The sequence below is a fragment of the Talpa occidentalis genome, unplaced genomic scaffold (assembly GCF_014898055.3).
Source record: "Talpa occidentalis isolate TD23 unplaced genomic scaffold, MPIMG_talOcc4v2.1 talOcc4.5, whole genome shotgun sequence".
Classification (NCBI taxonomy): domain Eukaryota; kingdom Metazoa; phylum Chordata; class Mammalia; order Eulipotyphla; family Talpidae; genus Talpa; species Talpa occidentalis.
Window position 1 is genome coordinate 50,466,705 of NW_023604861.1, and position 14,212 is coordinate 50,480,916.

Consider the following 14,212-nt stretch of genomic DNA (forward strand, 5'->3'; position numbering starts at 1 on the left):
ATTTCTTATTAATATTGATCCTTTTTGAACTAAATTTTTAGGCTTTATTAGTGTTTGCCAGTAAATAGTAACATGTCTGAACTTAAGAGTATTTTATATATATATATATATATATATATATACACACATGTATTTGATAATTGTTAGGATCCAAACTCACTTTCCCAAAAAGACATTTGTAAGCCTAAGTTCAGAGGTATCAAATATTTTCTTTTATATAAGGAAATATAAGTAAAAAGGATATTTGTGTTTTCTTTTTTGCTGTCAACACTGACTTCTACTCATATCTCTTTAAAATTATTAAAATAGAGAAGTAAAATAGTTTTCTCTTTGTTATTGTGAGAAAGGCTATTGTGGCAATTCATATGTTATATAGATCTAAGTATGTGATGCCAGCGCAGAAAGTTAAAAGGAGAAAGGTTTCAAGGGAAAAAAAAGAGGAAATCTGAACCAAGCAAGAATAACAATTGGTAAATAATACTAATTACTCTGCAATAACTTTGTACCCATTTTAATTCATCACCTGGTGACTTTTCTTTTAAGGTACGGCGGAGAAGTTCTAAAAGAGAAAGGCGATGAACAAATGTAACCAATAACTTTCTTTGTGAAAGCTTTGAAAAAAATCATTTGTTGTCAAGCCGGAGGCTGAATAAAGCCTTTGCTGCACAAAATGGGACTGCTGAAGAGTGGACAGTTGGACCTTACTTTGATGACCTCATGTGTTTGTGGTCATACAACTTTAGCCATACACATGGTGATAACATTGACTCTAGAGTCTTGTGAAAATGTAATGTGTGATGGCTATGTAGACATAAACTAAAGAAGAAACTTGTAAATATATTTTTCTTTCTTTTTTTTTTTATTAATGTTTCTGACTTCTAAAGTGCTTGTATAGCTTTTATCTGCGGCTTTAAACTGACAGTACCCTGTTTATTGGATCTATTGATTTGAAAAGAGTTTTGTTAGAATAGATCGTAAGCAGTAATCTGTCAGTGTTTGTATTTGTATTCTCTGCAGTTTTACTGTGAAAATTTTTTTCAACAAACGGTGTCATTTCCTTGATGTCACTCTTTGTTGGAGAATTTAAATGGTCTCTTTCCCTTGTGTATCTTACATAGTGTTTACTCCTGGGCACCCTTAATCTTCAGAGGTGCTAAATTGTCTGCCATTACATCTGAGCGAAGCCTCTGATGGGAGGACTCCTTGCAAATTGTGAAATAGTCCTGAAGTTGTTTGATTATTTTACACCTCAGTATTGGTTCCAGAATTTTCTGGCCTTTCATGGCAATGAAAATTTTAAGAAGAGAGAGATTTAAAATATTTTAATTTTAAAGAGTGTGTTATAAAATAATGTACTGAATTCTTTATCCCATTTTACCATCCTTTTCAGTTATTATTAATCTACTGTATCAATAAAATTCTGTAATTTGAATTAGATTTTAATAGTCTAGAATGTTATTGTGTATAGATATTTCCTCTTGGACAATATGTTCAGAAAATGCAAATTATTACACTATAATATAAAATCTGATATATACACATTAGAAAAGTTGCAGTTCTCCATAATAGTGTGTTAATCAGAAAAAGAAAAAAAATTTTATTGATGCAGTGTGTCTTTATAAAGCTGTTCTTGAAAGCAAGTGTTTTGTATTTTATAGTGAGTTGCATGTTAATGGAAAAATTGCTGAAAATGGGATGTGCTCTTTGTAAATTCATATTTAGCCCATAGTATATGATAGATTGCCCCATAACATAGTTTTTCATCAAGAGTTTATTATTGTACTTTATTTTGGAGCCAAAAAATTGTTTTTTGGGGGGAGGGCAGGGTGGGAGTGATATCCAACTATATGAGCTACTGTAGGTATCACAATCTTATGAACTTTGAGTGAAATTCTACTTTGTCCATTTTGGAAGAAGTGGAAATTTATTTGGATTTAGACCAGATCTTTTTTTTCCTCGTTGTTATAATCTGCAAAATATAGATACAAATTACTTAAGGCAGTATCCTTTATACAGTTTTATAAACTGTGTTTTGAACCAAAATATATGTTACTACTTTAATGCTTACCTAAATTCACTTTAGTATTTCAGGTGCTGTTCTTTCTTTTTTCCATGTCTTTAACATCGTAAAAATAATCATATTCTAACTTATTAAATTTATCACACTGAATAATGGAGCATTTTCATATAATACATCATTATGTTTAAGGTATATTCCAAGATTGGTTATAATAGATGGGGGATATAATAAAGAAACTACTATTTTGGAAAATGACATTTTACTATTTTCCAGTGTATATCTCAATTGATGTGATTATTTTTCTTTTAAAGACTTCTTCATGTTTACGAAACAGCTTTTTACTTTTTAAAAAATGTTGTGAATTGTGTCTTAATCTCTCAATATTTAACTATTCTTCATTTACAACCGTATGACACCAGTGATTGTGGGAGGCTGCTAAATATCAAGGCAGCTAATGTTGGGCCAAGATAATTGGTTCTTAAATGTTGCATTAGCCCTATTCTCCCATACATGCTTATTTCTATGTCAGCAGTACAAAGGCATGTTTTTAAATCTATAAAATAAAGAATAAAGGATAGCTTTGTATTTTTGTCATTGGCAAAATTGCACCAGAAATGTTTATGAAAGTATATCTTTAAGACCGTTTTATAAAACATAAAAATATGATTGTGGAGGATTTTTATTTGCATGATCATAGTTAACCAAATCTCATCGTATATTAATGTTGAACATCAGTTCACAAAAACTGTTCATTGTAGATTTTGTTTAATGCCAATGAGTCTGTGATTTTGCAACTTGTCTGTTCACTTTTGGGAAGATTATGATGTAAAATTTCCATTTTTCTGTAGAAAAATAGGTGCAATAATGATCGAAGTTTTGATGTCCTGAGTCTTCATCTTGGAGGAGTACCTTATTATGTTTAAACTTAACATTTCATGTACTAACATTTAGAGAGCCACATACTATAACTATAGTAAAATTAAGTATGTATAAAACATTAATTGCTAACAGTAGTTAGCAAATTCTTCAGTGATAATGTTCATTTTGAAAATATGTACTGTATAAAATTAAGAAAATATTTAACTCACTGTAACAAGTTCCATTATGAAAATTTTGATTCTTCAGTGAGGTTATCTTGCTGCACTCTGTAGCAAATATGTTTAATCTACATTATAATAAAATTTCTTGCTGCAGTGCAACAGGAAGCTATTTCAGTGATCTCCACTGTATATGTAAATTACAGATGTGGCTGTAAAACTTGTTTTAGGTATTAAAGGTTAAATTACTTTCTGTATCTTATTACAACTTGTAAGTTTGATTTTTAAGATTTCCTTTTGCCCACTTGAAGATTATCAGGAATTAAAAAAATTTGTTTAACTTAGGCACATCTCCCTTACCACATAGTATTATGTCACCATAATGAACAATTGGTATTTAGATAAATAACCAATTTTCAGAAACATTTTTGGATTTTTCTGTGAAGTTGAATAAACATGAAAGCTAATATAATTGTTTATTTGATTTATGTGAATCAATACATATATTGGAATATGTTTACTAAATGAACAAAGACGGATGATATTTAATATTGGAGCTTTATGAACTTGTCATGCAAATCTTGGCTAACAAAGATTTATTGCTGTTAAAATTAGTGGATTGCATAACTGAAAAAAATAGGTAGATAATAGAACTTTGGAAATAAGCCATAAGAAAACACATTGTTAGTGGAAGTTCTACTCATTTCTTCAGCAAATACGTATTGCGTGCCTACTACTAGCTAGTCTAATTATAAGGTTGGAGAAGTATGAAAACTAATTAGATATATGACATGATGTCAGACTGTGAAAAGTGCAGTGAGTAAGAAAGGAAAGCAGGATAGTGCAGAAATGAGTAGTGGAGAATATATTTTATGTACTTCAAAGCTATGTTACTCAGTGCATAATGTCTCTGATTAAGTGAACGTTTCATAATTATAAAATATCACTTTGTATCTTTATGAATATTTCATGTTTGCTTTGTCCAACGTTAACATTGCATACCAGTTTTAGCTGTTGATTGGATGACAGAACCTCTTTTACCCTTTTATTTTCAACCTGTTTGTATTCTTATATTTAAAGTGAGTGATGTGAAAACATTTTATGCCTTCGTGGCATTTTTTTTTTTACAATGGCTGAAGGATGTTTATTCTTTTTATGTGCAGAAGACATAGCAGCATACATTTAGCCTAGTTTAGTGGCAAGTTCTTTAGCCTTTGCCTTTTTCAGCTTGGAGGTGCTAGCCACCGATTTTGGACTCAGAATGTGCTTCCCCAGTGACTACAGATCTCATGACCTCTGTCACTGTAATTGGTTTTGATAGCTTCTACCAGCTTAGCCAGGGCTCCTTTGTTTTCAGAGTAACCTGTGTAAAGGTGACGGTGGTCCCCAGTTCAGCTTTTCCTTTGATAATGGAGTAGGAAACCTCCATCTTCCAAGACAGGGCAGGTAGGAAGACAGACAACTTGGCTTCCACATCACCACCAGCTGAGCCTGTTCTCATCAGGGTGATGACAGTATTTACCCCTGTTCAAAGGATAGGTAGTCTCTTAGTGGGGACATCCCCTTAGCCAGCAGCCTTCTTCTCAACCCAGGCCAACAATCTTCGCTTCTTTTCCTAGGACTATGGTCTGTATTTGTGAGCCAGCTTTAGCAGTTGAGTAGCGGTTTTAGTGGTCCAAGGCCTGTGTGCACTGGTAAATGGCAGGTGGCACTTTTAGTCACTTAAAATAGCCCTTTGTTGCTGCAGCCTGATGTAGTGGGTCCATTTGACAAAGCGTGTGAGGTCTCTTCTGTGTGTCCTGGATGTCCTGTCCAGTGCCAAAAGTCCTGTAACTTTTCTCAAACAATTCATTTACCACATTCTTGGCCTCCTGATTCTTTGCAATCGTAGGGGGCAGGGCCAGCTTCTTTACCTTGGTGCCTTTTGGCCTCTGGTGGCTGCATCCTTTTACCCAATCTTAGAGTTTTTGTTCTTAAAATGTTTATTGACTGTTTGCTTTTGGTGTAATTACTGATGGCAGAATTTATTTTTATTATTTTTTTAATTTTTATATTTCCCATACAATTGCAACCCTCTGATTTTGACCCCAATCCCTCCTTTCCCCCCCACCCCCAAAGGGTGTCTCTGGTTCATAGTTGTTTGTTGATTTTGGTTTTTTTCTTTCTTATAGTTATTCTTTTTCCTGGTCCCTTATTTAGGTTTTCTAGATTCCTGTTATGAGTGAGACCATCCGGTATTTTTCTTTTTCTTTCTGGCTTATTTCGCTGAGCATGATCCCTTCCAGCTCCATCCATGTTGCTGCAAACTACATGTGTTTATCTCTTTTGATTGCTGAGTAATATTCCATTGTGTATATGTACCACATCTTCTTGATCCAGTCATCTTATTTTTGGGCGTTTGGGTTGTTTCCATAGCTTAGCTATTGTAAATAGTGCTGTTATAAACATAGGGGTGCAGGTGCCCTTTGGAATTAATGTTTCTGTGTCCTTTGGGTAAATACCTAGTTGTGGAATTGCTGGGTCTTATGGAAGCGCTATCTTTAGTAGGTTGAGGAATCTCCACACAGCTCTCCATAGTGGTTGGACCAGTTTGCATCCCACCAGCAGTGCAGGAGAGTTCCTTTCTCTCCACATCCTCGCCAACATTTGTTGTTGCTAGTTTTTTTAATATGTGCCTTTCTCACTGGTGTGAGATGGTATCTCATTGTAGTTTTGATTTGCATTTCCCTGATTGCAAGTGACGTTGAACATTTTTTCATATGCCTGTTGGCCATTTGTATTTCCTCTTTGGAGAAGTTTCTTTTTAGCTCTTCTGCCCATTGTTTGACTGGATTATTTTCTTTGTTTTTGTTGAGTCTCATCAGCTCCTTTGTAGATTTTTGTGATCAGTCCTTTATCATTAGTGTTGTGTGCAAAAATTTTCTCCCAGTCGGTGGGGTTTCTCTTTGTTTTCATAATTGTCTCTTTTGCTGTGCAGAAGCTCTTTAATTTAACAATCCCCAGCTATTTATCTTTGCCTTCACTATCACTGCTCTGGGTGATGCGTCTGTAAAGATGTCTTTGAGGTGCATGTCATGTAGTGTTTTGCTTGTATTTCCTTCTATATATTTTATGGTTTCAGGTCTTATGTCTAGTTCTTTAATCCATTTTGAGTTGGTTTTTGTGCTTGGTGTGAGGTAGTGGTCAAGCTTCATTCTTTTGCATGTAGTGACCCAGTTTTCCCAGCACCATTTATTGAACAAACTTTCTTTGCTCCAGTGCATATTCTTTGCTCCTTTGTCAAAGATTAGTTGACCATAGATCTGTGGGTTTATTTCTGGGTTTTCTATTTGGTTCCATTGGTCCATGTGTCTGTTCTGGTTCCAGTACCATGCAGTTTTGATTATTATGGCTTTGTAGTATAGTTTGAAATATGGGAGACTGATGCCTCCATTCCCTTCTTTTTTTTTTTTCAGGAGGGTTTTGGCTATTCGGGATTTTTGGTGGCTCCATATGAATTTCATCAATATTTTTTCTATTTCCTCGAAGAATGACATTGAAATTTTAATTGGAATAGCATTGACTCTAAATTGCTTTTGGTAGGATGGCCATTTTGATAATGTTAATTCTTCCAATCCATGCGCAGGGAATGTCTTTCCATTTCTTTGTGTCTACTACTTTTTTTTTTCAATATTTATTTATATATACATACATACATACATGCATACATACATACATACATACAAGCACTGGGTACAGTCAGAAGCACGGGAGGGTGAGAGAATTCACCAGAGCCAGAGCGGGGAGCAGAGCAGGCAGAAGGACCGAAGTACACTGCTGAGTGGAGCAGCGGGCGGCAGGAGAGGTCTGCGTGCCACGTGGGACCCTCACCCGGTGGCAGGAGAACGCAATACTTCTATTTCTTTTAACAGTATTATAGTTTTCTTTGTATAGGTCCTTTGCTTCTTTTGTTAGGTTTATTCCCAAGTATTTGATTTTTTTGTTTCAATAATAAAAGGAATTGTTTTCTTGATTTCTTCTTCAGGTTTATTGTTTGTGTATAGGAAGGCTATTGGTTTTTGTGCATTGATTTTGTATCCTTGATGGCAGGATTTAAATCAGCTATCTTGGTAACTTTTTATCAGTCTTCTTTATTCCTTTATGTTCTCCTTTTCCTGCCTTCTTTTAGCTCATTATTATTTGTTCTCTTCTATTAGCTTTTAGTTATTCCTGATTGTGTTATTATTTTAGTGGCTCCTCTATAGATTGCAATGTCTGTGTTTGGCTTGTTATAGTCTTTGTTGTACTATTTTACTGAACAGTGTAAGAAGTTTAATAGCTTAACCTCTTGCTGCAACTCTGCTCTCTGCTACAATTGTTGTATGTTTCGCCTTATAAATGCTGTGATGCTGCTACTTTAGTCAGTGTTTCCTGTTTACTCCCTTACATTTTTCTTCTTTCCCCCTTAGTTTCATGTTTCCCTTTTAATTTACTTTCCTTTAGCCTGAAGAACTTTTAGTATTGCTTATTTTATTTTTTATCTCTTAGTATTCATCTTTTCTCTAGTAGCCTCTGTTCCCTCCTTCCTTCCACTTTCTTTTTTAAATTTAATTTATTTTTAAATGAAATACCTTTTTCTTACATTGGTGCTAATTTTTGGACAGTATATGATTTCTCCCCTCAGGTGTGATCACTGTAGTTCTCCCACCACCAATTCACACATATTCCATCACCATAGTCCCTTGTGCTCTTCACACACTCCCCCCACCACTTTTACCGTCCTCTTCCCACCCCCACCCAATGCCACAATCATTGGTCAACTTTCAAGGTTTGTCTTTGACCCTTTGTTTGGTTTCTCTATATTCCATATATAAGTAACACTGTCTGGTAGTTTTATGTTTCTCTTTCTTATTTCACTTACATAATCCCTTCCAACCCCATCCATGTTGCTGCAGATGTCATGAGTTTATCATTTTTTGTCACTGAATAGTATTCCATTGTGTATATATAGCACATCTTGATCCAGTCATCTGTTTTAGGGCATTTAGTTTGTTTCCATGTTTTGGCTATAGTGAATAGTGCTGTAATTAACATAGAGTACAAGTTTCCTTAGGCTGTAGGGCAGATCCATTTTTAGTGTTTTGAGGAACTTCCACACAGCTTCCCATAGTGGCTAGGCCAGTCTACATTCCCACCAAGAGTGTGAGAGGGTTCCTTTTTCTTCATACCCTCACCAGCACTTGTTTCTGTTTTTTATAATGTGGGCCATTCTTAGAGGTGGAAGTGGTATTTGCATTTCCCTGATAATACATGATGTTGAACATTTTTTCATATGCCTTTGTCCACTTGCATTTCTTTTTTGGTGAATTGCCTGTCTAGCTCTTCTGTCCATTTTTTGATTGTGCTTTTTGACTTGTTTCTATTGACTTGTGAATCCTAGATCTTCAATGTCAGTATTTTATCAGTTGTAGGGTGTGCAAATGTTTTCTCCCATTCATTAGGGTGTCTCTTCATTTTGGTTAGTGTGTCTCTTGCTGTGCAGAGCTTTTTAGTTTAATGTAGTTCCAGCTGTTTATATTCTTTGTTTTCCTTGCTTCTGGAGAAACATCCTCAAAGATGTTTCTGAAGTTTATGTCGTACAGTGTTTTGCCTGTGTTTTCTCCTATATATTTTAGGGTTTCTGGTCTTATGTCCAAGTTATTTATCCATTTTGAGTTCATTTTTGTGTATGGTGTGAGGTAGAATCTAGTTTCATTCTTTTGTATATGGCAGTCCACAGTGTTCCCAGCACCACTTGTTGAAGAGACATTTCTCATTCCAGTGTATATATTCTTTGCTCCTTTGTCATAAATTATTTGACCGTATATGTATGGTTTTATTTCTGGGCCCTCAATTTTATACATTTGGTCTGTGTGTCTGTTTTTGGTCCAGTGCCATGCTGCTTTGTAGTATAGTTTGAAGCCTGGAGGTATAATCCCTTATTCCCCCTTTTTAGTCCTTTTTCATTTAGCTATTTAGAGTCTTTTGTGATTCCATGTAAATTCAGCAATATTTATTCCATTTCTTTGAAGAATGGCATTGAAGTTTTTATATGCATTGCATTGAATCTGTAAATTGATTTGGGTAGAATGGCCATTTGATAATATTGATTTAGTATTGCTTTTTGTAGTACAGTTAACTTAGTGTTAGCAAGATATTTAAAATGACTTTGGTACCTTCATTTTTGAAGGATATTTTGGTACTGAATTCTGTATTGGCACTTTTGTTTATTTGGCATTATTAAAGTTGGCATCCCGTTGCTTTTGGTTTTCATATTTTCTGTTGAGAAGTCAGTTGAAAACTTTATGCTCGTTGTAGGTCATGTGTTTTTTCTGGTTGCTTTTAGGATTATGTTTTTAGCTTTGTTTTCAGCAGTTTGACTATAATGAGTTTCTATACTTTTAATTGTGGCATCTGGTCTGTGAGATTTTGAAAGTTTGTAAATATGTGTAATGGAAACATTGAAAATATTTGTTAGGGAGAAGATAATAAAACATATTAAAGATTCTAGTACATGTTAATAGTTCCATAAACTTATTTATCATTTTCATTTTATTTATTCCACTTGGGGTTTACTGAACTCTTGAATCTCTTAGTTGATATATTCCATCAAGAAAAAATTTTTGGCCATTAGCCCTTCACATGTTCTCTTATTTCCTCTCTGACACTCCAGTTATAAATGTATTATACTGTTTGTGTCCCATGTTCTTTTCCTTTACTTTCTTGTTTCCACTCTTATTTTCTCTCTTTGCTTCAGTTTGGACATTTCTGCTAGTGTGAGGATTGATCATCTCAATTCATGGAATTTGAATTGAGTTGCAGATTTAGTTAGACTGTCAACTGATTTCAAACATCTTGAGGATAAGATTTGTATTATATAATAGGCCTTTTCCTTTAGCACATCAAGATTAGAGGAGATTTTATGAAGCCTTCCAGCCTAGACTTTAGCAGGAAGGCTTTTTATATAGGATAGAGGAGGTTCTTTGAGAAGATGACATCTGAACATGGTCTTCCATTTAGTTGAGAGATCAAACCATATGAATACCTGGGGCATAGTATTCCAGGCAGAGTGAAGACTTAAGTACAAAAGCCCTTTGAGAAGAATGAACTTAATGACATCAAGGAGTTCAAGAATATTAGTACTTTTGGAGTGAAAATGAGCAGGGTTGATAAATGAATAGGGGAGAAAGTGAGGAAATAGAGTCAAATCATTCTTACATGCCTTTGGGAAATTTTATTCAAAGTTCGGTGGGATTCTGTTACATGGCTTTGAGTAGAAGAATGGTTAGATTTTTTTAAAAAATTTTTTAATTTAACAAAATACTCTGTATTCAACATATCCAAAACTAAATGCACAATCTTCCCAAACCTGTTCCTGTCATATATCTGAAAATAGAACTAACATTCAACTAGTAAATTAAAACAGAAATCTAGAAATTGCCCTTGATGACTCCTTTGCCCTCATATACAGTCTCATCAAGTTCTGTTTATCTCCTGATTATCTCTTGAATTTTTCTATTTTTTTTTCACCAGCATTATCTTGCCTTATACTAAATTATCATCATTTCTTTGCTTCAGACTGGCCCACATTTACTCTTGTCTTACCTCAAATTCATTTCACAATATAGTCAGGTTTGTGTAATACATTGAGCCCATCTACTTGCAGCAGCAGCAGCAGTAGCAGCAGCAATAGAAACCCTGCAATCCTTTAACAATTTACCTTTGTATCTAGGATAACGTGTCCTACAAACTTCTGTGTCTTTGGTCATTCTATCTAGTTAGTCATGTCTTCATAGTCTGTGCTAGGTGCACTATTCTTTCAGTCCCGTTCCCAGAGTAACTAGCTATTAGTGTCTATATACACATTCAAAAGATAAAGCATATTCTATTCCTGCCTGGAGCACTCTTCCTCCTTTTGCCATGTCTAGTTGTTTCATACTCACGCTATAAGAATTTCCCCTAAGGAAGCCTTTCTTGATTTCTGTGATGATCAGGACAAACTCTTAGTTTACCTCTCTCTATACATTTAACATAGTTGACATTTTGATTATTTGATGAACAAATGCCTCCAATATGGTAAAAGTACACGATGACAGATGGTATATATTTGTGCTTCTTTATCACTTCACAGCACAGTGCCTAGCCCGCATAGGGGCTACTGAAAATCATGAATAAATCTAAACTACTAAAATGTAGATAAAGAACAGATATTAAAAATTGTTCAATTGAGTTGAAGGAACCTGTTGGGATTTCCTAATAAAGAGTGTTAGAATACATTATCTCCCATTGTGAGAAATGTATTACATTTTACAAATTAAGAAACCCAGATTTGCCCAAAAGCTAGAGTAGAGCCAATCAGAGTCGATGGGTCTCAGACATATTTACAATACTGATTTGGGTTAGAATTCAAATAATTTCCTTAAGCCAAAACTGTATACATAATGCTTTCATTCTTGGAAAAACTAAAGAGTTTAATTGGGTTCACTGTATAGTCTGCATTATGCCACTTGGGTGCATGTAATTTTCGTATATAAAAAGTTTCTGGAGGTTGGGCCTCTCTGGTGGTGCAAGGGGTTAAAGACTCAACCTATGAAGCTATCCACAGCCACTGCAGCATGAGTTCGATCCCCCGCCAGGGAGCTACCCACATGGCACAGCAGACTTTTTACTTGCCCGCTGCTCCCCTCAGCAGTGTTGTTCAGTCAATCTGCCTGTTCTGTTCCCCACTCTGTCTCTGGTGAATCCTCTCACCACCCCCCAACACCTCTGGCCTGTACCCCAGTTCTTGTATACACAAATAAATAAATCTTTACAAAAAAATAAGTTTCTGGAGGGGTGGGAATACTGTTTTATTCCCTATAGCACCTTATAGATGATGTGTATCTGAATATTTGGGGATTGTGTGCATACCAGATGGGAACTGAGAAGACTAGGTTGGCTGAAGTGAAGAACTTCTTGAATGGTTGGGTATTTGGAAGATATGATTGCAAAAGTAGTTCAGAGGAACAATGTGTAGGTAGTGCTTTGGATTCCAAAGCTGCTCATGGCTTTTTAGAACAAAAGAATAGAGCTATGAAACTTACTACATTAAACATGATGACATTAGAAAGGTGTATAGTACCATTAAAGTACTTTAAGCCGGGAGTCCAGTTAGATGATGCATATAAAAAGATTAGCTTAATTTAGTAGTTTGTTCTTGAGACAATTACCTTGTCTTCAGGCCTCAAAATTATATCTAACCAGACCCTGTTTTGTAATTCCCTTGTTGAGATAAGCAATGCTCATATTAATGGTTAAGTATTTTTAGTTTAAAAGTCTAGATACTTCCTCATAGAAAGGAAATAGAAACAAACATTCAGAGCCAAATTTGAAAATCACCCTCCCCTTGTTCAGGGTTGCTCTCTGCCTCACTTTCTCGCTCATATTCCTAAATAACTTCTGTTTTTATGTAAGTGGGAACATACTGAATGTCTTACTACAGCTTTTCCCTCTACTTCATGATCTTATAAAACAGTACATATGGGCTTAACTATTTTAGCAACTGCTTAATGCTGGTTGTATAGGATGCCATAATTTAATCATTTTTCTGTTTATGGGCATTTTGGTTATATTTTCCCCCGTTACAAGCAATGCAGCAAATGATTATTCTTGTGTGTATATGTGTATATAAATATGTGTGTGTGTGTGTGTATCTTCGTGCTGAAGTACCAGATTTCCTGTAAAAAATAGATTTCTATGCGGAGAATTGTGGAGTTCCTCTAAATTATAAATTATGCCCAATTGCTCTCCAAAAATGTACCAATACTTTTTTGTCAATCCAGTGGTTACAAAATTATTTTGTTTTCATTGCATGTCTCTAATTGCAAATGAAACATTGTTGCATGTATTTATTTTGGCTATTTTATTTGGCTAGGCTATGAGTTACTTGTTCATTTTCTTTGCTGATTTTTTTTACTTCGCTGTTTGTGTTTTTATCATTGTTGTTATCTATGGGTAAAAAGGGAAGAAAAAGGTGGATTATGAACATTAGCCCCCTTGTAATATTTTATTTATGAAAAAGTTACAGTTTTATGTGAGCGTTTATGCGTCAAGTAGGTTTACCATCTTTCTATGAATTCTTTGTATATCCTTTCACTAATTCTTGCATGTTAAATACAGGTTTCTTTGGTATCCAAAAATAGAGCATTCCTATTATATGTTTCATAAGCTGAATTAGTAAAATTTTTGAGTGTTTCCAGATATGCTGAATAATCTACCAATTCATATCCAGTAACACACAAAACCTAAAATAGTGCTAACATAGTGAAAGCAGGAATAATATGGTAAATACACAACCTGTATTAAATAGTCCCTGTGGAAGGTGCTTGGTAGGACTACTCTGCCTGCTCAGGGTACATACTGCCTCAAGAATTGCTTCTGCCAAAGAAATGCTGAATGCTGTTTTTACATTTGTCATAAAAACTGAATCCTTTTTGCATTTCTTTTGGTTTGTGAAACAGGTAATGTAGGTCTTTTGGAAGAGCTAAAGGGTGGATTGTGAAGAGCAGTGGAAAACCCACCTTTGTGTGAAGATACCTTCTAGTGAGTCACTTTTTAACTTTAAAAAAAGAGGTATCTTTATTATGGAATGCATGTTTATATACATTATACATATAGTACATCTTTACTTAAGAATTCAAATCTCAGTTTTTTTCATTATGGCTTCTGGGTTTTGTGCTTAGTACAAGATTTTGAAAATATTTTTCTGCTTCTAGTACTTATATTTGCTTTTAAAAACAGCTATTACATCTGGGGACTATACATTTTGTGTGTGATTGTTGTCTAATTATCTCAAGTGTATCTATAGTAATTTCTAAATGCATTTTATTGTGTAGTTTCTCTTATCTCCAATGCTTTGAAGTGCCCATGAAGTAAATTAGATCTATTTTGGGGCTCATATTTCATTCATCTGTTTGTGCCTTAGGTCAGCACCTAATGTAATTATTATATCTGTAAACTATCCTATATTTGGTCTGAACATTATTGATTTAAAAACTGTCTTGTTCTTGGCTATTGTTTATTTTCTCTTAAAATATCAATAATTTTATAATGTTCAGTCTGCCTATCAATAGATTTTTTAAGTTCCTCTTTAATAAAT

At 34.6% G+C, this 14,212-nt stretch overlaps 1 protein-coding gene and 1 pseudogene across 6 annotated transcripts in view; one reads left to right on the plus strand and one right to left on the minus strand.

Moving 5' to 3' along the window:
- The window catches only part of PDS5B (PDS5 cohesin associated factor B), a 165,522-nt gene extending 158,675 nt beyond the window's left edge, over positions 1–6,847 (plus strand). For all 6 annotated transcript variants that reach the window (XM_054701568.1, XM_054701565.1, XM_054701566.1 and 3 more), the window contains one exon: positions 544–6,847. In XM_054701568.1, coding sequence (XP_054557543.1) covers positions 544–579 — 36 coding nt within the window. In that variant the 3' untranslated portion in view covers positions 580–6,847. The remainder of the gene's footprint in view (positions 1–543) is intronic.
- On the minus strand, positions 4,240–10,844 carry LOC119258527 (60S ribosomal protein L7a-like; annotated as a pseudogene).
- Between the last annotated feature and the right edge of the window lie 3,368 nt (positions 10,845–14,212).